At 44.8% G+C, this 22,938-nt stretch overlaps 1 protein-coding gene and 1 long non-coding RNA gene across 52 annotated transcripts in view; one reads left to right on the top strand and one right to left on the bottom strand.

Moving 5' to 3' along the window:
- The window catches only part of Cflar (CASP8 and FADD-like apoptosis regulator), a 70,818-nt gene that overhangs the window by 46,959 nt on the left and 921 nt on the right, over nt 1-22,938 (bottom strand). For 38 of the 51 annotated variants that reach the window (XR_015628414.1, XR_015628415.1, XR_015628384.1 and 35 more), the window contains 4 exon segments: nt 21,614-21,703; nt 4,978-5,404; nt 2,634-2,739; nt 863-998 (listed from right to left, as the gene is read on the bottom strand). Coding sequence is in view for 4 of the 51 variants with exons in the window: in NM_001033864.5 (NP_001029036.1) it covers nt 863-998; nt 2,634-2,739; nt 4,978-5,273 (538 nt within the window). In the remaining 47 variants the exon portion in view is untranslated. 51 annotated transcript variants of the gene reach the window in all.
- Nucleotides 11,433-13,285, top strand: LOC100909946 (uncharacterized). The gene is made up of 2 exons (XR_015629582.1): nt 11,433-11,553; nt 12,626-13,285. It is a non-coding gene; the product is annotated as an uncharacterized LOC100909946 (long non-coding RNA).

The following is a 22,938-nucleotide window of genomic DNA, read 5'->3' as shown; positions in this document are numbered from 1 at the left end:
ATATGCATGTGTACATGTGTGGGGTCACACACACAATATATTATATATGTATTATATTTTATACTATTTTATAAATAAGATATGTAATAGATTACATATTTTATATAATATAAATACATTATATGTGTATATATTTTTTTTAATTAAAGAGAAAACTAAGTACCATTCCTCTTTCTGATTCTTTATCAGAGGGCAGGTTGCCATGCAGATTAGCAAGTCTTCGTCATGATCTTTAGACCGTGACCCTATAGAGACAGTGACTTTCCATAGAGAAGGCAAGCTGATGCTGTTACAAGGTGGTGTAAGGGAGAAGGCTGACCCCCTTTACTAAAGAAATCAAAAGTGGGGGTTGGGGATTTAGCTCAGTGGTTAGAGCGCTTGCCTAGCGAGCGCAAGGCCCTGGGTTCGGTCCCCAGCTCCGAAAAAAAGAAAAAAAAAAGAAATCAAAAGTGACCTTTTCCATGAGGTTTAATGAAACAGCACAAATATAGGACAGTAATCAGATCCAGTGACACCACCAAGAGTTAAATGGTGGTCATCAGGTTCAACATGGAGCTGGGTAACAGGATTCACCCTACAAAGTCCTGAATGTTCACAGCCTCTCTGCCCTTTAAAAGCCGAGCTACAGACATCTTTAAAGCCCAGAATGATAAGGACTGCTTGGTGACAATTTTCAGCAGGAGATTTGCCAGCAGAGTTGGGATACTGGGAAATGAAGGCTAAAAAGGGAATGTGGTCTCTTGGCAGCCTAGAGGGGCTGGGACTCTCTCAGCCACGCATCCAACAGATCAATCTTCATAGACCACGGCTACCATGCACAGAGTAAAGTACAAAAGACCACTGAGAAGCCAAAATGTCTTACTGGACTGCGTGTACTTCTGGATTTTTGTCTTCAAGTCTATTCTGTGGATGCTCTTCAGGCATTTTTCTAATAAATTCAACTGATCGGAACCAATCAAATTCAGTTTCTCCAGTTCAATCACCAGGTCCAAGAAACTCTAAAAAAGCCAACAACAAGAAACACATGTGAGTGGAGCTGACATGTCCCCAGTGCAAACTCTAGACCATTGGGACAGAACAGGAGAAGGTGACAGGATGAGACCTTGGGGTGACTCGTTATCCCAATCTAGACAGCTCTATCCAGAACAAAGAACCCTTCTGAATCTGACTCAAAGAGATGGGGGCTGGAGCTCGAGCTCTGGTGTAGAGTGCTTGCCTAGCTCTTGTGCATGCTGCCTTCGACTTCCCCAGCACCAGACGTGGTGGAGAATGTCTGTAATCCTAGCGCTCAGGAGACAGAGGCAGGAAGACCAGACGTTTCAAGGCCATCCTCTACTACACAGTGAGGCCAGCCTGGACTACATGAGAATCTGTCTGTTTGTTATGCGAACTCCTTTGGTCATAAACATGTTCTCATGTTTGGGACAGGTAGATACAAGGGCTGTCTCACATCAACATGGAGTCAGGAACAATCAGGCCCAAGAAGGGACTTGTCCTGAGATAATATTCTTACAAAAATCCAGGCCGGCATTATAGTAAACACTACAAGGGATTCCCAGAGTGGGGTGTGTGCGTGTGTGCGTGTGTGTGTGCGTGTGTCTGAAAAGAGACTGTAGCTAAGGAAAAGACTGATAAAAGGAATCCTCATAAGGCCACTTGAGAGTTCTAAAACTATTCTCACCAATGCTCAGTGTTTCGGATCATCCTGACCCACAGGGAGGCTGTGTGAAGGAATGGGGCTCTCTCACTCACTCACTCAACTTCAACCACCAGGATCATGAAAGAACCATATTTCAAAAGCTTGGATTTTATTCTGCTCACATGATTAACATTTGGTTACTTAACTGTTCTCGTTATTTTACAAGGACAATAAGCGTAATCGATCCTATGTAAGTGGAAGGAGTTGGTCAGCAATTCCCCCCACCACCAAGATTCCTGTTTTCATTTTCTTCTTCACTCTACATTTGATGTGGGAATGCGTTGCTCTCCCATATTCCTATATCTATGAGGGAGCCTGAGGAAATTCTTAGAAGTAGGGTAGCTACCAGGAAGACCTGTTGTCACCACCAGAGATGTAGGTTTTTCTTGGCTTACCCAGAGCTTAGGCAAAAGGGTGAAGTCAGCAGCAATTGGAACAGTCTTCCAACAATCCCAACAGTTCTAATCCTACACTAGCCACTTCCCAGATAGATGAGTCAGAAGGACCTACACGCCAGCCCCTTTACACCAAACCACCTCCACAGGCTGTCCAGGGAAATAAACATTGGTGGGCAGGCATGAAGAGAGAGGATCAGCAAGTCCTCCAGATCTCTACTCCACATAAGCAGCTAGGTTGCCCAACCCAGAAGAGAGCTGTCAAATCAGAAAATTGATATAAGCCAGGTCTGTCAATTTTATAGAAATCAGGATCAAATCTAAGCATAAAAACACCCAAGACCACATGAGGAGATAATACAAACCTATTCTTAATTAAAAACCAATTCTCTTGCTACCAGTATTATGAAAAATCACTTCAGACGTCTGAATCCTGGAAGCACGGCAGCAGGCTACCCACTCCCCTGTCTTCATACCACAAGGAGCCTGCCCGACTTCTGGTGGCTTCTGAAACGGGCGCCAAGAAAAAGGCAACTCACCTTGTCCTTGGCTACCTTGCCTCGGCCTGTGTAATCCTTTGTAAGGAAAATTAAGGAGGATACATCAGATTGATTCAAATTCTCCCCAATCTCCATCAGCAGCACCCTGTAAACCACAAAAGTTTTTTTAGTAAACCTGGACAAGAATCCAAGAGCCCATACCTCACTTAAGGCAACAGTTAGACTAATACCTGCCCCATGGACTATGTTCCAAATCTATAAAACAGAAAACCTTGATATTCTCCAAGAGACTATAAGAAAATTCAAATAGAAAACTCATCTTCCTCTATCTGTTTACTTGTCTGGTTGGTTGGTTGGTTGGTTTGGTTTTTAGAAACAGGCTCTTGCTATGTGGCTCTGGCTAGCTTAGCATTCACTGTATAGACAGATGAGCCTGGAATCTGCCCAATCCACCTGCCTCTGCCTTCTAGGTGCTGGGACTACACGAGTGCGCCACCACACACGTCCCTTAGAAAGGGACACGGTACTTCCCTTTCTAACAGCTCTGAAAACTACTGGGGAAAGCAGAGGCTCCCCTAGAAAAAACCCCTAGATCCCCAGAAGTAATAGTGAAATGAAACGTATGAGTAACAAGAAAGATACAGACTACTCTCTGTCTGATGAACCGCATCTGAAGTCTGGGATCCTGAAGCAAAGAAACATCTCCAATATCTTGGCCCACATTTTAATTTAAAGAGTAAAAGACATCCACCATGGGGCTCACAACCACAAATGTTTAGTCTGAAAAGCCCCTCTTGATGCAGTCACTTCTGTTCTAGCTGGAGCAGCCATTACTTTATTGGGACGCCCAGGATACGTTGTGGTACTGTGTGGAAGGATGTTTTTCCAGGTAGACTCTACCATTCTTAGGGAAGTGAGAGTCTTCAATTCCTTTTTTTGCCCTTAGCCAGCTCCCTGGCTTGTGCTCATGGGAAGGCAGCTGAACAGATGGCTGGATAGGTCAATTGCTTCACCCCAATTGCTAGCCTCCGACAGAGGGCCTGACACCCCATTCCCACTCACTGCACCTGAACCTAGTCTCTAAGACCCAGCTAATGTCCCCCAGCTGTGTGAGGTGACATGGCTGGACATGTACCAAGAATAACAACAATCCCAGGCATCCTGCATACAAAGCCACTTGGTACACCATCCAACTGGTGTAGTTCTGTTCATGGTGCTGAGATTCGACCTAAGCCAGTGCCAACCAACCACTGAGCCCCAGCCCCAAACATCCTCCCACCCGCTCTGCCTTCTCAGAGCTTTTTTATGTTACTTGGACCCACAATCTTCCTGCCTCGGTCTCCAGAGAAGCTGGGATTGCCCATCTTTGTCACCCATTGTAGCTAGTTGAGCTGTCTACTCTTTCTTTTGTAAGGCTAGTTGACTGGCTCAGCCTGTGTAGGGTCTGGGGTTTAACACAGACATTCCAACAATAACTCTCCACACTTTCCAAAGCCCATGCTGCCTTCGCTCTCTTCAGTAGTTTGGACGACAGACGCCATCTCTAAATACGTATTACACAACCAAGTGATGAAGAGGAAGCAATTTAGAGGAACGAGGTCTCTTTGTTGCTCAGAAAACTCAGTCCTTCCTCAGACTCCTGCATCAGGGGAAAGGAGCAGCTAGGAGGCTCTTGTACTTAAGGGATTTCGATAACTGGTCCAGCTTTAACCACAAGGGGGCTAAAAGGTAGTTCATTGAAGAAATGTCCAACTTGGGCTCCTTAGAGCCAGGAAGGAACAGTACAAGAAGACCCCGCCCTGCTACACTTCCTTGGCAGGCCAGGCCAGGGTCAGAGGAAAGTTTAAAAAGACGCAGTTCTATGACAGCAGGAAGATTACTCAGATTTGGTATTTCCTTTCTCAGTACCAGAAATTTCCAAAGCATTGCAGCTCCCACACCATCAGGGGCTGGCAAGAGAGAGTGACTCTATGCTGTTTCTTCTTTCTTCCTTTCTTGTCAATCTGTCCTTCTGGCAAGCACACACCATCTGTCCTGTCCACTTCCATTTTGATCTTTTACTCAGTTGCTTACCTGTTAAACAACCATTTTGTTTTTAATTCAAACAAGCTATGATTCCACCTGAGGCAAGGAGATCGCTATGAATTGGAGGCCCAGCCTGGGCTACACAGTAAGTTCCAAGCTAGCCTGGGCTATAATAGGCTACCCCCCAAAAAACACAAAACAAACAAACCAACAGAATCCAGAAGTTCCACACTATAAAGCAGTGTCATAGGAAGTTTGATCAGAGAGAAGAGGAAACGAGAGGTCTTCTCACTGCCCTCCCACCTAGACCACCTCTCCCCCTCCCCCAGGGCGGCTCGGGTCAGAGCTGACGAGTTACCTATAATCGGAAACAAGGTGAGGGCTTCTGCACAGATGGTCCTCCACGGCTGCTTTATCTGTCTTCAAAATCCTCTTGAGCAGGTCAAACCGCCGCACCCTGTACAGCAGCTCAGCTAAGGCAGCGAAGGAGAGCTGGCCTCTCTCACTTAAACAATCCAGGAGGTCCCTGACGTTGGGTGGAGCCAGGTTCTCAGTCACATCTCTACACAAGAAGAGCATCATCTCCTTCTCATCCTCATCAAGAGACTCCTCCACCTGGTGAATGACCTCAGCAGACACAGTGCTCAGGGCCATGTTCAGAACCGCAGAAGTCAGGCTCTGGGCCAGCCTCCATCCGTTCAGCAGGGCTCCGGGAACCACGAGAAGTCAGCATCATTGCTAAGGGCTCTCTTCATCTCTTTCAGAGTTCTTGCAATAGAGACACTCTGTGGTGAGAAACAATCCTCTTATCAAAACACGTAGGCTTGAGAGTCAAAGCCCAGGCCCTCCCTTTCCGACAGGTCTCCCTAATAAGTCATCAGAGATCCTCAGTAGACAGAGTCAAAGACTGAACCAAAAGCCCAAAGACACAGAGGAAAACCCAGACACTCAAGGAAATGAAATTAAAGACGAAATTGTGTCCCAAAAATCCCACATGGTTTAATCAGAATGTAAAGTAGGGTAAGGGGAAATCACTGCTGTGGCGCTAATATGACTAAGTTGCTATGAGAGAACTCGGTGATGGGACGAGGGTGGGGGCGGGGAACGGGGGCGGGGAAAAAGTCCAATGAGTAAGCAGCTGATTTGACAGAGGTCACCGCCCACTCTCCTTAGCCCTACACAGGTATCCTGAACAAATGCAGGTTTCGCAAAGGGGACCCTGAAGGGAAGTTGTGAGTAAGAAGAGGTTTCCGCCCTCCCCTGTCTACCCTCCCCCATCCCCTTCTCCAGTTGCCTTCCCACTTCCCACTTCCCACCTCATATCTGCTACAGCCTGCCACCCTCGCCCACAACTCCATCACGAACTCCCACAGGACCTTCCAGCAGGGCTTTGTGGATTCTGATTAGGTCCTAGGACCTTGAGCTCGAGAAATGTGCCAGGTCCCCCAACCTCAGTATACCACTCCATGGCAGCAATGGCCATCAAAACTCTCTTTGGCATCAGGGGACGTGGCCAGAAGATTTGGGAGGACTGAACTTCTAGACGATGCCCAGCTGAAGGCATGGCTGAGTACTGTCAATTTCTTCTATAACAACTGAGCAGTTTTAAAATTTAGGCTATAAATAATCAGCACTGTCTATTCTTTTGGTCTTAACTTTAAAATATATTTATTCATTTACTTATTTTATTTATTATATTTGCAGGGAGGGGACTTGTGGGCATGCCACATGCAGGTGAAGGTCAAAGGACAACTTTCAGGAGTCATTTCTCTCCTTTTACATGAACTCAGGTCATCAGATTTGGCAGCAAGCACCTTTACCCACTGAGCCATCTTGCCAGCCCTTACACATGAGACCTTGTCTCTGAGAAAATGTACAAACAAACAAGCAAACCACTCTGATCTCAAAGGGAAAAAATAGAAGCATAACCCAACTGTTAGTTATAGTGGTTTCATGTATTTTGTATAACATTTAAATATGTATATTTATTGGTGTGCCTATGCCAGTCTGAACACCCACTATTCCAAATTTAAATAGGACTACTTATAACTAAAGGGATGAAATTTAATGGCATCTCCAAACACAGCAAAAGCAGTGCTCAGAATACTTTTTAAAAAAAAAGTCTCAATATTAATTTATGAGTCTCAGATGTCAATAGCCTGCATAGCGTTCCCAGAACAGTGCTTTAACCTAACCGCCAGTGTTTGCCACACTCCTTTTTTTAAACTTTATTCCTTTGAAGCTGTAATGTTCTTAGTAGATGCTATTATGCATTGATCTCTAAAAATATTCACATGTACAATGAGAAATAAATAAGGGAAAAATAAATGAGATTATTAAACGTAAGAACAAGAAAAAGTATCTGAACTCTCCAGTCATACTTGCAAAAGAACTGAGCAAAACTAGTAAAAACAAACGGCCTAGTTCTGCTCGCAAAGGCAGTCATCTAACTTGTGTGCTTCATCGCCTTTTGAGAGTTAACATGGAGCAGCTCCTGCTCAGGCTGTCTCCTCCCGTCAGACCTACTGTGCCTTCTGCCGGTCATGAAAACTCAGCAGGAGCATGGGAAGGGCATGCTCATGGGAAGGGTATTTTTGCAGCTGAATCCCAATTACTCGGGGGGAGCATCTGGTAGGGTGAGAAAATGTTGGAAGGAAAACACAGACCCCCAGACAGAGCCACGCAGCAAACCTCCCTGCCTGAAAGCTGACACGCAGCGCGGTCAGTTCTCTGTGGCTCTGCGTTCTGGGCACTTGGCAGAGAAAAGCACAGAAATAAGAGGCTTAGCTGGAATCAAAATAGTCAGTTTTGGGGCTGGGGATTTAGCTCAATGGTAGAGCGCTTACCTAGGAAGCGCAAGGCCCTGGGTTCGGTCCCTAGCTCCAAAAAAAAAGAACCAAAAAAAAAAAAATAGTCAGTTTTGTTGGATTTTCTGTTATGACCAGGCCAACAAATTGTCATAAAAACTTTCCCAAGGCTAGGGAAGTCAGCAAGACCTTCAGAAGCAAATGCAGAATCCCCCCAGAAACCTGAAACCCACTATAAAAGCTCAGGCTAGCCCCAAGCTCATGTCAGTCGTCCTCTCGGCCTCTGGAGTACTGAGAATAGATCTGTACCGTCGTATCCAGCTAGAGAAGAACTGATCTTACGCTGGACAGAAACTCATCCATCAGTTAGCCCCAGCAAAATTAAAATCACTGGGTTGCAGAGAAGGCTCCTTCTACCAGAAGCCTGTGGTTTGGCTCCCAGCACTCAACAGCCTTCCATCACTCCAGTTCCCAAGGAATCTAGTGCCCTCTGACTTCTTTGGTCACCCCATGCATGCGGTACCCATATATAATACGCAGGGCAAAACACTCGTTCACATAAATAGAAATAAACAAACCTTCTAAAATTAACATTGCCACAACAGACAAAACAAACAGAATACATTCTCGCAGCCTGCCTCTGAAGGTTTACGTGAGTGTGTTTAGAAACATAAGGAGCCTTTCTGCAGCCCATAGTTCAGATCAACAGCACGTATGCATGGCAAGTTTGCTCCCCAAGGGTCATCTGAGAGCTGGTTTTGGCCATCATCCCCTGGTGCTAGCTCTGGGATCCGGTCAGAGACTGTGGATCCTGCCTTTGCACTCTGTGGGGATGCACACTTGGAATCCCAGTGCTGAGGATACAGAGGCAGGGGCATGCCTAGGCTCACTGGACAGCCAGTCTAGCCTGTTTAGAGAGTTCCAGACCAGTGTGAAACCATCCGTGTCTCAAATAAAGTGCTGATTAATGGGAAAACAAACAAACATCTAGTTGTAGTGCACAGAGATGCAGCATAAAACACAGAAGCACCTGCTCCAATATGCAGCTGGTAAAAGAAATTAAAAGGCTATCTATCTATATCTCTATATCTATTCATATATATATACATACATATATATATATAGAGAGAGAGAGAGTCAAAAAGAAAGCAGTTTAAAACCTACTGTGCTAATCACTTAAAAGTTTACCACATATTATCACAGATAATATGTACAATGATCCAAACAAAAGCTACGCAAGACCTTAATGGAAAAAACATGAATTATTAAAAAGACATTACTAAAGGCCCAGGTAAATGGAGAGCCATACTTTATTCATAAGTAAGAAGATTCAGTATAATAAAAATATTAGGTGCTGGGGCTGGAGAGAGGGCTTGGAGGTTAAGAGCACTGTTTGCTCTGCCATGGGGCCTGAGTTGGATTCCTGGCACCCATGTGGTGGCTCATAATCCCAGGAAACTCCAATGACAGGGGATCTAAAGGATCTGATCCACAACTCTGGCCTCCTCAGGCCCTAGACTGCACACACACATATACAGGCAAAACACCCATATGCCTGAAAAAAAAAAAAAAAAAACAGTTCCCTCCAAAACACCACTGAGTAGATTAAAGTAAAACCCTCATCTTCCCAGGCAGCAATAGGATCAGATTAGGAAGGGCACCACCGCACACTGTGCTTTCTGGTGACGGGCTAGAAGCGGCCCCTTCAAATTCAGGCTCGAGCCTGAAGACAAACATTGTATTAGACAGTTTACTGAAGGGCAAAGCCAGGGCAGTGAGACCATAAGAAATAGAACATAATCAAACAAATAACTGTAATTACTCGTGGACAATAAGATTTCCCATGGAGGAAAAGCCAAGTCTCCCGACAAGCCAACCATTAGACTAAGGAGAAGGCAGTGGGCTGGGGATTTAGCTCAGTGGTAGAGCGCTTACCTAGGAAGCGCAAGGCCCTGGGTTCGGTCCCCAGCTCCGAAAAAAAGAACCAAAAAAAAAAAAAAAAAAAAAAAAAGGAGAAGGCAAAGTTTTGAAATCTGTGATAAATAAAAACTAGTCAACTGTAAGTCTATAAACTAGCAACAATCATGAAAAATGTAAATTTCAAAAAGATGCCATCTAAAATAACAACGACACTTCACTGTTAGTAATAAGACATTTAAAGGGAAATCACGAACATCACTAAAGCGTTAAGCAGATGGTTATATATATACCATGAGATAGCCGTGTGTGTGTGTGTGTGTGTGTGTGTGTGTGTGTACTGGTACACACGCATGTGTGTGTGTGCACAAGTGTGTGGAGACCAGAGAACAGCCTCAGGTGTCACCCTCAAGCATCAGCTGCCATGATTTTTTTTTTTTTTTTTGAGGCAAAGATAGTTTCTCACTGGCCTGGAATTCTCTAAACAGGCTAGGCTGGCTGTCCAGTGAGCCCAGGCCTGCCCCTGTCTCTGTCTCCCCAGCACTGGGATTCCAAGTGTGCATCCCCACAGAATGCAAAGGCAGGATCAGCATACTCCACCTCACAGTCTCTGCCCATGTGCGATTAAGTTGGAAATCACTAATGAGTCACAAAAACTCTTAGTGAGTTTGGGAAGTGGAATTTTAGTTTCTGTATCTTCTGGACAGAGCCTCTACCAGGTACAAGTGCTAAAGAAAAGAAAAACGGGTGGGGGTGGGGGTGGGGGTGGGGGTAGGGGAGAGGGAGACAGTATAAAAATTGCACACCATGGGGAAACTTTCAGAATTTCCTTTCTATTTATGTAGATGGATAAACCTTAGAAGAATAGCTAAAGACTTCCCAAAAGTACCCACAAGGACAGGTCAGATTTTACTAGCTCAAATGATAAGAGTAGGCTTTGTGGAAGCTATAGGAGTTTTTGTTTGATTTCTTTTGAAACAAGAGGCTTATGTAGCCCAGGCTGGCCTTAACATTGCATTTTTCAAATTATGTTTTTAGTCCTCCTGAGTACTGAGATTACAGGGTCATGTCACTGTACCTGGGATATGGTTTGGTTTTGTTTGTTTGCTTTGGTATTTTTCTGAGACAGGGTCTCACTTTGTGACTCTGTCCTGGCTCTCACCATGAACGCTGGCCTTGATCTCACAAAGGTCTGCTTGCCTCTGCCTCACAAGTGCTGGGGCCCAGCACCAAACCTGCTTTTGCAGTGTAGTGACTGAACTCAGGCTTGCTAGGTTAGCCCTCTCCCCAAGGATACACGGAGGGATGATCTCTTGTGCGCTGAGTGGAAGAACCAGCTGTCAGTAAGAAGCTGAGTGGCCAACGAGCTGAGGCCGGATTAAAAGGTGGGACATACACTAGAGAGATTGGGATTCTGGGGGTAAAGTCAGAGGCACAGAGATTCACCCCTAAACAATGAGGAAGATGGTCACTTGTAATGAAGGACGTTGGCATGTGTCTATTTAGAGTAAAATAAACGGGCAATTAAATTCTGAGCTAGTCAGGGAACAAGCCAAGGCTATCATTTAACTACCCCTCTGTTTCAAACAGTACTGCTTCTATAGCCAGACAGAACTGGCATCTGGCCTTTTCTAGATTCTACAGGAATTCCCCCTTTCTTCTGATGAAATTTTTTCATTGTCTCCCCTGTTTTTCCACACCCACATAGTTCCCCATTCGGTACACAGTGTCTTTAACCTTAACAACCAGAGCACTGAAAACCTAAAGCCAGTCTCAGTTTCATTTCTGGAGCAAGTCATGAGATCATCAAAGTACCTGCTTAAAATAGCAACGGTTTCAGAAAAGGAGACCGGTCTAGAGACAGAATCACTTTAGGCCTTTCGGTGGTAACACACTTGATATCTGTATTTCCAAAATGGCTGAAAGTGCTAAAGAGGCTCTAAGGTCCTGGGGCTCCACAGGTCTCCTTGCCTAGATTGCAGCAGAGGCAACTTGGTGGTCAAACACTGTTTAGACATGAGTGTGTGACTCAGAACTGGCACTAGAATGCAAAAGGGATGGATGAATAAGTTACACATAACAGTGCCAGGAAATGATCTCACCACCACCCCTCCTGGAAGACTGGGTTTCTCTTCCTGAAGCCCTGGAACTTACTCTGTAGACCATGTTGGCCTCAAACTCCGAGATCTACCTGCCTCCACCCCCTAAAGGTATGTACTGCCACCACCCGGCTTCACTTTATTTTCTCTATACTGAACCCGAAACCAAATTCTCTGGCCAGAATCTTACATTCCTTTACTTTTTTCCTCCTGACATCCACCCTTGTAACACCTCAGATAGGCAAACAAGACAAACACACCCAGAACTTTCCAGCTTTAGTATCAAAATTCTTATATCACAGGAAATATTCTGTCCTGGGCTAACTGGAATGGCTAGTCACCCTGTACCCTATTTTCAGATCCAGAGTCTCTTCCACTCACATCTAGAGTAGCAAAAATCAGGGGCTGGGGGTAACCAATACCAAGATATAGGAAGAAAACGCATGGAACCTACTATTTTGAAATCTAATTAAAATACACAATTTTTAAAGAGTTTCAACAGATCCTCAGAAGAATAATTCTTTTCTCAGATGCTGGAGGTTAATGTATATATTATAAAATATGTAAGTAACACATGAGAGGTAGGGGAGGTGGAGATGTTCAGTGGGTAAAGGTGCCTGCCACCAAGCCTGAGAACCTGAGTGCCATCCCGAAGACCCACACCCTCTGGGGACTGGGGACTGACCCCTCCAGGTTTTCCTGACCTCCATAAATGTACCTTTAATACATGTATGAGTGTATTACATGTATGTGCATGTGTGCGCACACACTCATTAAAAACGGAACAGTCGGGGTTGGGGATTTAGCTCAGCGGTAGAGCGCTTGCCTAGCGACGGCAAGGCCCTGGGTTCGGTCCCCAGCTCCGGAAAAAAAAACAAAAAACAAAAAAAAAAAACACAGAACAGTCAGAGGCTGAGGAAGGAAGACCACACCGCACAGAGGGTAGCACTACTTCCTGTGTCCTCAGCATCTGCTGGGCAGTCTGTTTGTTAGATTCTCTTTGCCTTCTTTTCCCTCCCCCAGGGGAAGGCTCCTCCGGCCTTCACAGTTCTCCCCAGTCCCACCCCAGCCTCACCTCAGACACATGGCCAAGGCCCTTCCGTCTTAAACAAGTGACTATCACAAAACCCCTGAGCCTGAGTCCCTTAAACCAACAAGCACCTCACTTTATCTCCTTCCACAGGGCTAGCACCCCATGAAGAAACGACCTGCACTCAGTGTTGAGTTCCCTTCACTCTGACCCACTCCTTGGCATGATTCCTAATGGATCCCCGTCCCCACAATGCATGCGCAAGTGCGTGCATGCGTGCGTGGACGACTGAATATTACTCGGCTTCAAGAAAGAGAAGACTCTGCCACTTGCTACATGGATAAAATGAAAGGAAATTATGTGAAATGAAAGATGAAAAATATAGGAAAATTTTTGCATGATCTCATTTATACGCAGACTTTTTTTTAAAGGTTCTATACCGAGGCAGGGAATCAACAGTGGTTTCCTGGGCCCAGGGTGAGACAGGAAATGGGCAGGTCAAAGGATATAAAGCAACAGTTAGGCTGGGTGAGTGAAAGACTAAACCACATCAGAGAACTATAGTTGGCTAATTGTTCTCCCGACTTTTTGCTCTACGTGTTTTGTGCTGGAAATTTTTGCTGAAATTGAGTTGTATTTAGGATTTCTGTTCTAAGAGTAGATTTAGAACTACTCTTGCCACAGAGGGGAAAATGGGTAGCTAAGTGGGACAACTGACCTGTTCATCTGTCCTACCGCAGAAGCAACTATCTTAACAGATTCTGTACTTTAAATATGCACCAGAACATTTAAATAAAAAGAGGTCTTTGTAAACCTGCTTTGCTCCACCAGATACTGTTAATTTCCTTAGAACCCTTCCCCTGGCTGACCTCTCTCCACCATTTCTACCCAGGCCTTCTCTGATCATCATACCCATCCTAGAACCCTCTCTGTGCTTGCTCCCTAAATGGCTTATTCAACCCCCCGGCCTCTAAGCTGCCCGAGTCTATATTCAATCAAAATGAACTTGCCCTTCAGTGACAGTCCTTCTCCCACTACAGGTCCCAAGACTGCACAAGGCCAATCATGATCTGGTCCTGCCTGCATCTCATCAATACACACACTGCACGTTTGGCTTCAATTAAACCTCAACAAGTCATTTTCCATAAGCCTCTACCTGGATTATACTGTTTCCACCCATCTGCACAGCAAAACCCTTAACTTGCAGGCCCACCTACTTTGTAAGGCTCTCCTGAAAGTGTCCACACAGGCGTGATCAGTAACTCCTTTGTATCATCCCCTCTGGCATCTAGCATTCGCTAGGATCATTAACAGTACAGTGTGGCAACTTTGGTCAGCCTTCTCAAACTGTTTCACTAAAGTCAGGTGCCTCCCAGTCACCTGACGTTCAAATTGCAAAATAATCCAGTCAGCCACACGGCAGCCAGTACAATGACTGGTTAGCTTCTTTAAGACACAGTTAATCTCAGTATTTTCAGCTTTTATATTCCACAGTACAGTCATAAAGAGCTACGTGTAACGTAACGGTTTAAGCAACTGCCCAACCGTGTCTGTGTCTGGTGACAAAGGTTTGAATTGGGTTAGAGGACTGGGTTCCAGATTTGCGTCTAGGGAGGCAGAGTGTAGTTCTCCGTGTATTTCTACCGTGCCTCGGCATTTACTTGGGTCCTGTATATGTATTTAAATGTTTGAAGTGCCTTAGACTCTTGCCATATTTTCAAAATAAAAATTTCATTAAGCTCAAAAAAAAAAAAAGACACAGTTAATCTGTTGTTTGCCTTGCTTTTCATCTGAAGCAAGGAGAGGGCATAGCAATGACAGCAACGTTACCTCCATGAAGGCAGTGTGAAAACAAATATGTTTCAGCAACCGCACAACTTGGGCAGTCACATGTTAAGTTTGTCTTGCCAGAGGCCAAATTGGAACTTCCCAGTACCCAGGAAGTGAGATAAGAACATGAGGTACTTGGCTCATCCAGAAGTTTCCAGAAGCCAGACAGAGTTGCACGATTCTGAAGAGTACAATGTGAGCATCTCACCCAGCTCTGTGCACCTACCTGGAATGTCAGAGTTCATCCTTCCCTTCCACAGGACCCAGAGACAAGCAGAACAGCTAATACAATACACTTACCTTTGCCCCCAAGCCGTGGGCATTTCTAATGTAAGGTATATACCTCGAATGCCAATTCCCACCCCCTCTCAAGTCAGTCAAAGGAGGACATGCAATAATCATCTTGTGGTTCCTGGCTTGTGGTGCTGCAGACCTGCACTAAAACATGGCCTAAGAGACCATTGGCTGGGGCAAAATAATAATTTGAAATGTTTTCAGTGCAAGCAACACATTTCACACAAATAATGTTCCCCACAGAGGATAAATGGTCCCGATTATAAATTGACACAAAAGTAGGTGCCTTTTATACAGCCCTTGCATGAAACTCCTTTTCTTTGCCTGTGTCCCTTCCAAGCTTTCCAGACTTCCAAGGGAAGAGAGCTGGTAAGTGGGGGCTTTAAAGCCAGGCTGGGCGACGCATGATCCCAGCTACGCAGGAGGTTAAGGCAGAGGAAGTGAAGGCTCCAGACCTGACTGGACTCAGTGAGTTCAAGGCCAGCCTGGGCAACTTAGTGAAACCATCTCAAAGGGTAGAAAGAGAGCTAGGGGTGTGCCCTCGGTGACGGAGAACTCGCTCAGCATGTGCAAGGCCCTAAGTTCAGTCTTAATGCATAAACAAAAAGCAGAGTGGGGGCTTTATAAAGGGACTGCCGCCAGGCATGGCAGCACAAACCTGGAGGAAGAAGTTAAACTTCTAGTTGGACCCAGAAGCATGGAGCAGAGTCACCAGGAGCAATGAAACGGAATCCAGCTGATAGAGTGGCCTGACCCACCTTGGAGTTAAACTCTTGCTGGGACAGACATTTCCTACATAGCTCAAGCACGAAGAATATCCTTCCATTTCTGTGCATTACCCATAATCCAATTCGAAATATTTCCATGTTCACCAACATAGGTTTTGTTTTTACCTCTTCACAGTTGCCTCCACTGAGAAAGCTCCCCCACCCCACTCAGCACCATGTTGAAATTCTGTATTTCAAGCTCTCTTCCACAGCTTGCCCTGGTTCCCAAACGGGCTCATCTTGCCCTCCTTCACAGCAGTTTGTACTGTCTTCAGGCATTTCTTTCATGCTGTGCCTGAGTTAGACCGTGATGAGAGACAGACTCTCCCCTTCAGTCAGCTATGTGTGGTAGGCCCTAGGTATCCTGCCAGGCTCGGGCCTCAGAGCTCTTGAACAGATGACACAGGACTACCCAGTTGCAGCAGATAGGCACATATACAATGTCCATTTGTCCCTTTGCAACCTACACTGAAGCAAGCTGGAACTGGCAGCACGAGAGGGTATCACACTTGGAGCCTGGACACGGAGCTTGACTGTTCTACACTGAATGAACTAATGACAGCACTGACTAAAGGGATTATGGTTATAAGAGGCTGGGTATTATAGGATGATGTCATATAGGTGAAGGCAGGTACAAGGCAGAATGAGGCCTGTCATTGGATGAGAAGAAAGGATGGGCAGGAGAAAAGTTTTAGAGAGAGGAGGAGACTGGAACAAGAAAGGGGGAGGAAGCATCAGAAAGAACATGGAGGCTGATGTTAAGATTCCTCTCTGCACATTTACAGGTTGTTATGAATATTCTTAAGGGATGGATGTGTACAGGGCTTTGTATGTCTAGGTGGGCAATTATATCTTATCAACTGGATCAGAGGTTATTGTGTTGTGTGTTCTTTCATGTGGTGAATTAAGTTCAAGAGAGTATGTGGTGGTGGAGACACTAGGCCACCATGGAACTGGGATGTATATTTCTGGCATAGTGGCAGCCTGCCTTGGGAACTGGATGGGTAGAGAGATAGTTGCCAAGCCCAGAGAGAAGCCATCAGCAGTGTGATATGGGATGGAGCAAAACAGGTGAGACGCTTTGCTGACTGAGGTGAAGACGTCCACCAGATATCTCGGGGCACTACGGTGCCAGACCTAGTGAGAATAAAAGATAACTTTTTTTTTAGAATTTTATAGCAACAGGTGTCCAACATGGTGGACAAAAATCCACTAGTAAGCCTAAGAGAAAATTTAAGTAAGAGGAGGCCAGTGCCATGTTGAGTCACATGATGGTCCAAGCAGGGGACCCTTAAACAAGGAAACAGCCTAGTAGATCCCCTGCTGAGATAAGTAGTGGCAGCTAGAGAGATGGAGATTAAAGCTGCATTTTAAAGAAAGTTGTCTAGAAAGTCGTTCAAGATACTCATATTCCTTCTAATGTGGGCTCCACGGGACTTTTTGGGTTAAAATCCTAGTTAGACAAGCTGCTTCTTAACGACTGGTACTATTAGAAAGTGATTAAGTTTGTTTTTAAGAAGAAGAGAGTAGAGAGATTACCCGAATCAAGTGGGGATTTTTTACCAATCGTTTGGAACGAAAGGAAAATTAGTCACTGACTCCAAGTAGAGCGATGTGATAAGTCTGTAACACCAGGCAGAGTGAATGCAGATATATATTATAGAAGTTATTAGTAAATAAAACTCTGAGGCTCTGGGTAGAGAGCTTGACAGATCGATTTTATTTTAGGTTAAAGTCCTGGTTTGGTAAGTTGCTTATTGGTAATATAATTGATAGAAGATGTTTAATTTGGTTTATGAACTACCCTGCTGGCTAGCGAGGGTTTGCGGTTATTTTTTTTTTCCTTTTTTTTTTTTTTTTCGGAGCTGGGGACCGAACCCAGGGCCTTGTGCTCGCTAGGCAAGTGCTCTAGTGGTTATTTTTTATATTTTCTACAACAGGAAGCTCAGATTCTCTTAACGTGGTCTGCACAGGAATTTTGGGTTCATTTCCTGATATGACAGATTAAAAAAGTTGGACAGGCTCATGCACTACTGTTTAGATTCCTTCCTTCTTTAAAATTGTTTAATCTTCATAATGGGTGTGACTTTGAAATTTATGGTTATATTTACTCTGGGAGAGAGTGCAAGATACAAGCTTTTCTGGTTACAGACTAAGGAACACAGAATTTTGGGAGAAAGGTTTTGGCTTTGTGTTTTTAAAAACGGTGACTAGCCTCCTGTGAGCTGATAAGAACTCATCTTAAATGGGAAGACAGTGTCTCCAGCCAAACTCTAGCCTTTCAGTAAAAGGGCCAACTAATTCTCAACACGTTTTGATAAAAACGTATCCTCTGCACTAACTCTTAATAAGCGGTCATTTCTTAAACTCTTAAGATGTATATGATAGAGCATTCGTTCACCAACCTCAAACCCAATTTTCGACATGTGTGATTGTTTCAGGACAGATTCAGAAGTGCCTAAAAAAAGGTGTTGTTGTTGTTGCTGTTGTTGTTGTTTTGAGACAGAGTCTCTCTACATAGTCCTCGCTGTCCTGGAACTCATTGTGTTAGCCAGGGTGGCCTCGAACTCTCAGAGCATCTGCCTTCTTCTGCTTCCCGAATGCTGGGATTGGAGGCATAATTCAACATGCCCAGCAAAATGTGCCTAAAACTTAAAAGTAATTTCCCCCAGACAAGACAACAGTCTAACATCCTCAGAACTACTATCTTATATGGGATGGTGTCAGTTAAAAATACAAACACGAATGAACTTTTGCAGTACTCACTCAATTTGTTCCAAAAAACCATGGGGCAAGATTTGCTGCATTCATAAATTACAGAGTTTTTATTTCCTTAGCAGAAAACAAAAACAAAAACAAAAACAACAACAAAAAAAAAAAAAAACCAGGCCAAACTGCTTGGTTTAAGTGAGACTTTAGATTTTAATGCTTTGGCAAACCCTGAGTCCAGAGATCAAACCTCTTTTCTAAGTTGTACAGTGAAGAGATGGCTGAGTCTTGTCTTTTGTTATCATTGTTCTGTAAGCATCTAAGCCATCTGATGTGGAGCGTAGGGAACTGGGGGTATATTTTCGTCTAACAGCAGTCAGGAAAACCACATTCTTTCTCAAAGTCTGGTAATATAGACATGTAAATCCAGCACTTGCAAGGCTGAGGCAGAGGAGCAAATTCAAGGCCATCTTGGGCTGGGCTATGTACTGATCCTGTCTTTGAAAAAGAAAATAAATGCCGAGAGCTGGTGGTGTGCCTTCAATTCCAGTGCGCAGAGGCAGAGGCAGGTGGGTTCTCTGAGTTTGAGGACAACCTGGTCTACAGAGTGAGTTCTAGGACAGCCAGGGCTAATAGAGAAACCCTGTCTGGAAAAGAAAGCAAAATAAATCAAAGGTGAGCCGAGAAACAACACTAAATGCCTAAGAGAACACAGCTTAGCATTTACCACATTTGAAGTTTGGCTTGGCTTGAGTTAAAATTTCAACCAGGCAAATACATTTGACCAGTTACCCAAAAGCTCAGTTCAAAAACCAAAGTTGTACATATGGCCACAAGATGAAGCTTCGAAAAATTCCTTTCGATATAGAAGTTTTTCTAATTATAAGAAGTTCTCTTTGTTTTAAGAAACTCTGGAGCAAGCTAGGAAGCAGCACTTGTCTGTGGTCCCTGCGTCAGCTCCTGCCTCAGGTTCCTGCTCTCCTTGGGTTCCTGTTCAGCCCTTGATGCTTACGATGATAAAGTTACATGGAACTGGGGTGGGGGTGTGGGTGTCAGGGGACTCAAAATGGACGAATAGAGAAAATAAAGTAAAAAGTGTCCATCTGCTTCATCTGCTCCATCACCCTTGGTAGCCCTAACTTCCCACCTATCTGTTTTTTTTTAAGATTCTTTGACATTCCCTGTAAACAATCATGCTTAACGAGACTTGTTCCACATTAAGGCTGAGTGATGGCCAGCTTGTTTATGGAGAACCTGGGCAGAGAGTAATTGCATCATTTCTCCAGGGCACAGTTTTGTGCTATATATACAACCCCCCAGATCCCACCACAACATTTAATAGGTTCCCTAGGCCTTTAAGCACAGCTCTAACTATCTGTCAGATTAAAATAGCATGGCCTTGGAGTTTAAGCAGGGCATAAGTCAGGCAAAAAAATTTTGTTCAGGTTTCAGTAGTCACCCAGACATGGTTCTGCATGTAACTTGTACAACTTTTGTGTTTCCTAATTAAAGGGGGAATGGGGTGTCAGTCAGCAGAGAAAGATGTATGCATACGCTTTCATTTCTAACAGGGGCCATGATGGACCCCCTCTGTAACACCTAGAGGTGTTTGAGCAAGAGATCTGTCAAGTGCCTACCTTTTAAAACAAAGATCTAACTTTTAAAAAATGCTTTTCAGTCAAGTATGGCAATGCACACCTGTAACTATGGCAACAGAGAGGACCAGGAGTTCAAGGAGGCCCAGGCTCCAGGAGACTCAATCTCAAACAAAACCAAAAACTAAAGCTACAAGAGAAAAAAGTATTTTTTTAAAGGATTTCAGATGCCTAAGGCAGAGGGGAGGTTAACATCTGGAACAAGTCACAGGTCCACGAAGCTCTGGTTCCCACTGGTAAAACAAGATCTTTGAAGCAAGTCACTCACTTCAAAGCACACTAAACCTTGGAAGCAGTAAAAGCAGCAGGAGTTTTCAATCACACTGAAACACTGAGGTATCAGGTAGAGGTCGAACACTGTGCTGGACCTGGGTGTGGGGGTTCACGTCAGCAATCTTAGCTGGGAAGCTGAGGAGGATCTGGAGAATTCAAGGCCAAGCTGTGCTACATGCTGAGTTTCAGTCCAGCCTGAGCTACAGTGAGACGCTGTCTCAAAAATCAAGATACTACATTCTTCCTCAACTGGAGAGCTCACTGCAGAACACAGTCTCGCATATGTTGTAAATCTGACACCAAGTTGGGAGAACTTAATTCTTTCAATGGGCTCAACCAAAGAAAACCCAGAAAGAGGAAAATAATGAAGCTAAGATTTGTTGTTATTTTCTGGTATTAAATGACCAAATAAAGAAAAAGTGTCTGAGAGTTCAGATCATGAAATGAGCATAAATATAGAATAAGGTACAAAGAGCAGGAAAAAAAGAGTTCAATTTCACCTAGAAAGACAAGATTCAAGGACACAGACAGACAGACAGACAGACACACACACACACACACACACACACACACACACACACTCACACGCACACACGGTCTTTTTCTTACAAATGTGACACAAAGAAAGAAATTATTCCCCAAAGCTAAGAATTGAAGAGGGAGGAGGGGAAAAAAATCTGAGCCAATGAAACAAATCCAAGTGGCCACTGCACAAGATGGGAAAGGGGAAACTAGGGAGGGAAATGTAGAAGTAAGAACACCATGAATATCCGTTCTGAAAGACTGTTTGGAGACATACATACAAAAATAAGTGGGGATGGTTGGGAGGGAGGGAAAATTCCCAATCTTTAAAAGGTAATCAAAAGGCTCTATTTGGGCACACCAATGTATGAAACTAGCACCAGCAACCTTCGGCTATCTCTAGGGGATGGGCTTGTGGGAGGTGGGGGCGGTGTCTGTATTTACTTTGCAGGTACTAAACCCAGGTATACTTTACTTATAACTTGCCTGAAAGGTTTTGAATACTAATATACAATGCAAAATAAGAAGTAGAATCCTTGGTAAGGAGCAGGACAGCTGCCCCAGGTGGGATGTTCCCAGAGGTGAAGGTCAGCTGGGGCATCACAGCACAGGTAGTGGTTCTTGCTTCACAGATTTAAGAAAAACAAGGCTTTGAGTACAGAAGGCCCTGGGCCAAACCTTTACTGCCCCACACTTGGTCAGCAGGCTTCTTTCCAGGGCACGCTGTCCTTGAGCTTTGTCCCGGCGGCCTCCATGCTGAGGTTATAGAAATAAATAAACAAACCAAAGACAACCAAGTACCTTGTCCAGAACTTTACTCCATCCAGAGTCACTCACTAAATTAACAAGGAGGCATTTGATTCCAGAAACGAGTTTAATTTAATAAGTCTTTGGCTCTCTTCAAGAAAGACTTGGATTTAAATGTGCCACAAGTTTGGAGGTGCTGAGAGTGGATTCCCAAAAAGCACAGAAGGAACCAAAAGTGGAAGATAGGAAACAAACACTTTCCTACATTAATCAGGAGTCAGCTCTCCAACAGCCCAAGTCCCTGTAGGAACAGCAAGAATAGGAAGGGTTCTCAGATTACTCACACCGGGCGGTCGCTGGCCCATCTCACTCAACAGTGGCTTTGTCACTTGTTTTCGCCGGGAGACCTCCAGAAAACTGGATCGAACGAGACACTGGAAAGAACACAAATAGGAGCGGTCCCTTCAGTTGGCATCCTGGAAGGTTGGCTTGTGGAACTGGCCCAAGCTGTGAACCCGGTGACGCGCCCAGCCAGCCCAACAGGTTCAGGAAGGAGGTGCTATGATACTCTCCCAACGCTAGGACCGAGTAGAACCAAAGATGCGAAGGCTCCCACTCCACCAAGACTGCTGGGTTCCAAAATCCGAAGAGATCGGAGGAAAGTTACAGGAAGTCAGAAAGGAACCAACTTCCGCCTCTATGCGGAAACCCAAACCCAAACACACACACACACACACACACACACACACACACACACACACACACACACACCCTCACCTCCGGTTTCTCGAAACTTGGTAAACTGGTTTAGGTTAGCAAGTGGTGACTTGCTTGAGAAACAAATGTCATCAAAAACAATATACAACATAAAACTCCTAGAAAAAGTCATTTAAGTTGAGTGTGGTGGTGCAGGCCCAGCACTGGGGGCAGGCGGGGGCTGGGGGTGGGTGCTGAGGAGGGAAGATCAGGAATTGCAGGTCATCCTAAGCAACATAGTAAGACCAAGGCAAAAAAGAAAGGCCCGGTTTTTTAACCAGGTCATTCAGCAGAAAGACTACAAATAAAAGAATTGTTGACCAAAATGACAGTTTCTGAAAAGAAAGCTTTGAAAATTCGCTTACAGCTAAGTGCTGGTGGTGTGACGGGGCAGGACAAGTTTATTCTAGGAACCCGAGTTCAAGATGCCCCAGGTAGCTTAGCTTCTGTTATACTGCCTTCCTGTGCAGACCTCTCCCTCCAGCAAACTGCCTATCTTAGCTGTCAAACTGCTTGCTTACCCACACCTCCCCCAACCCCCGCAGCTGCCAAGGGAGGCGCTGGGACATGGCTTCTGCTTTCAAAAACTCTGTACTCTGGACAGTGGTCACTGAATACACCCAATACCTAAGTGTCGTCACCGCTGGCTGGACTTTCAATTGGTTATAAACTGTGTCGAAGTGGCTATCTCTGGTTGGTTCCCAGGAGCAATGACTAATAGCGGCAATCCTTTAATCCTAGCCATGCAATCAGGAGGCAGGTGCAGGTGGACCTCTGCAGTCTGGGCCAGCCTGGTCCACAGAGTGAGTTCAAGGACGGCCAGGGCTACATAGAGCCCTGCCTCTGAAAACCGAAGCATAAAATAAAAAGTAATTTGCATACAAACCAAGGTTGTTTGTGATAACAGAGAGCT

This window comes from Rattus norvegicus, chromosome 9 (assembly GCF_021556685.1).
Source record: "Rattus norvegicus strain SHRSP/BbbUtx chromosome 9, alternate assembly SHRSP_T2T, whole genome shotgun sequence".
NCBI classification, from domain to species: Eukaryota; Metazoa; Chordata; class Mammalia; order Rodentia; family Muridae; genus Rattus; species Rattus norvegicus.
This window is presented reverse-complemented; position numbering and strand designations above follow the sequence as displayed.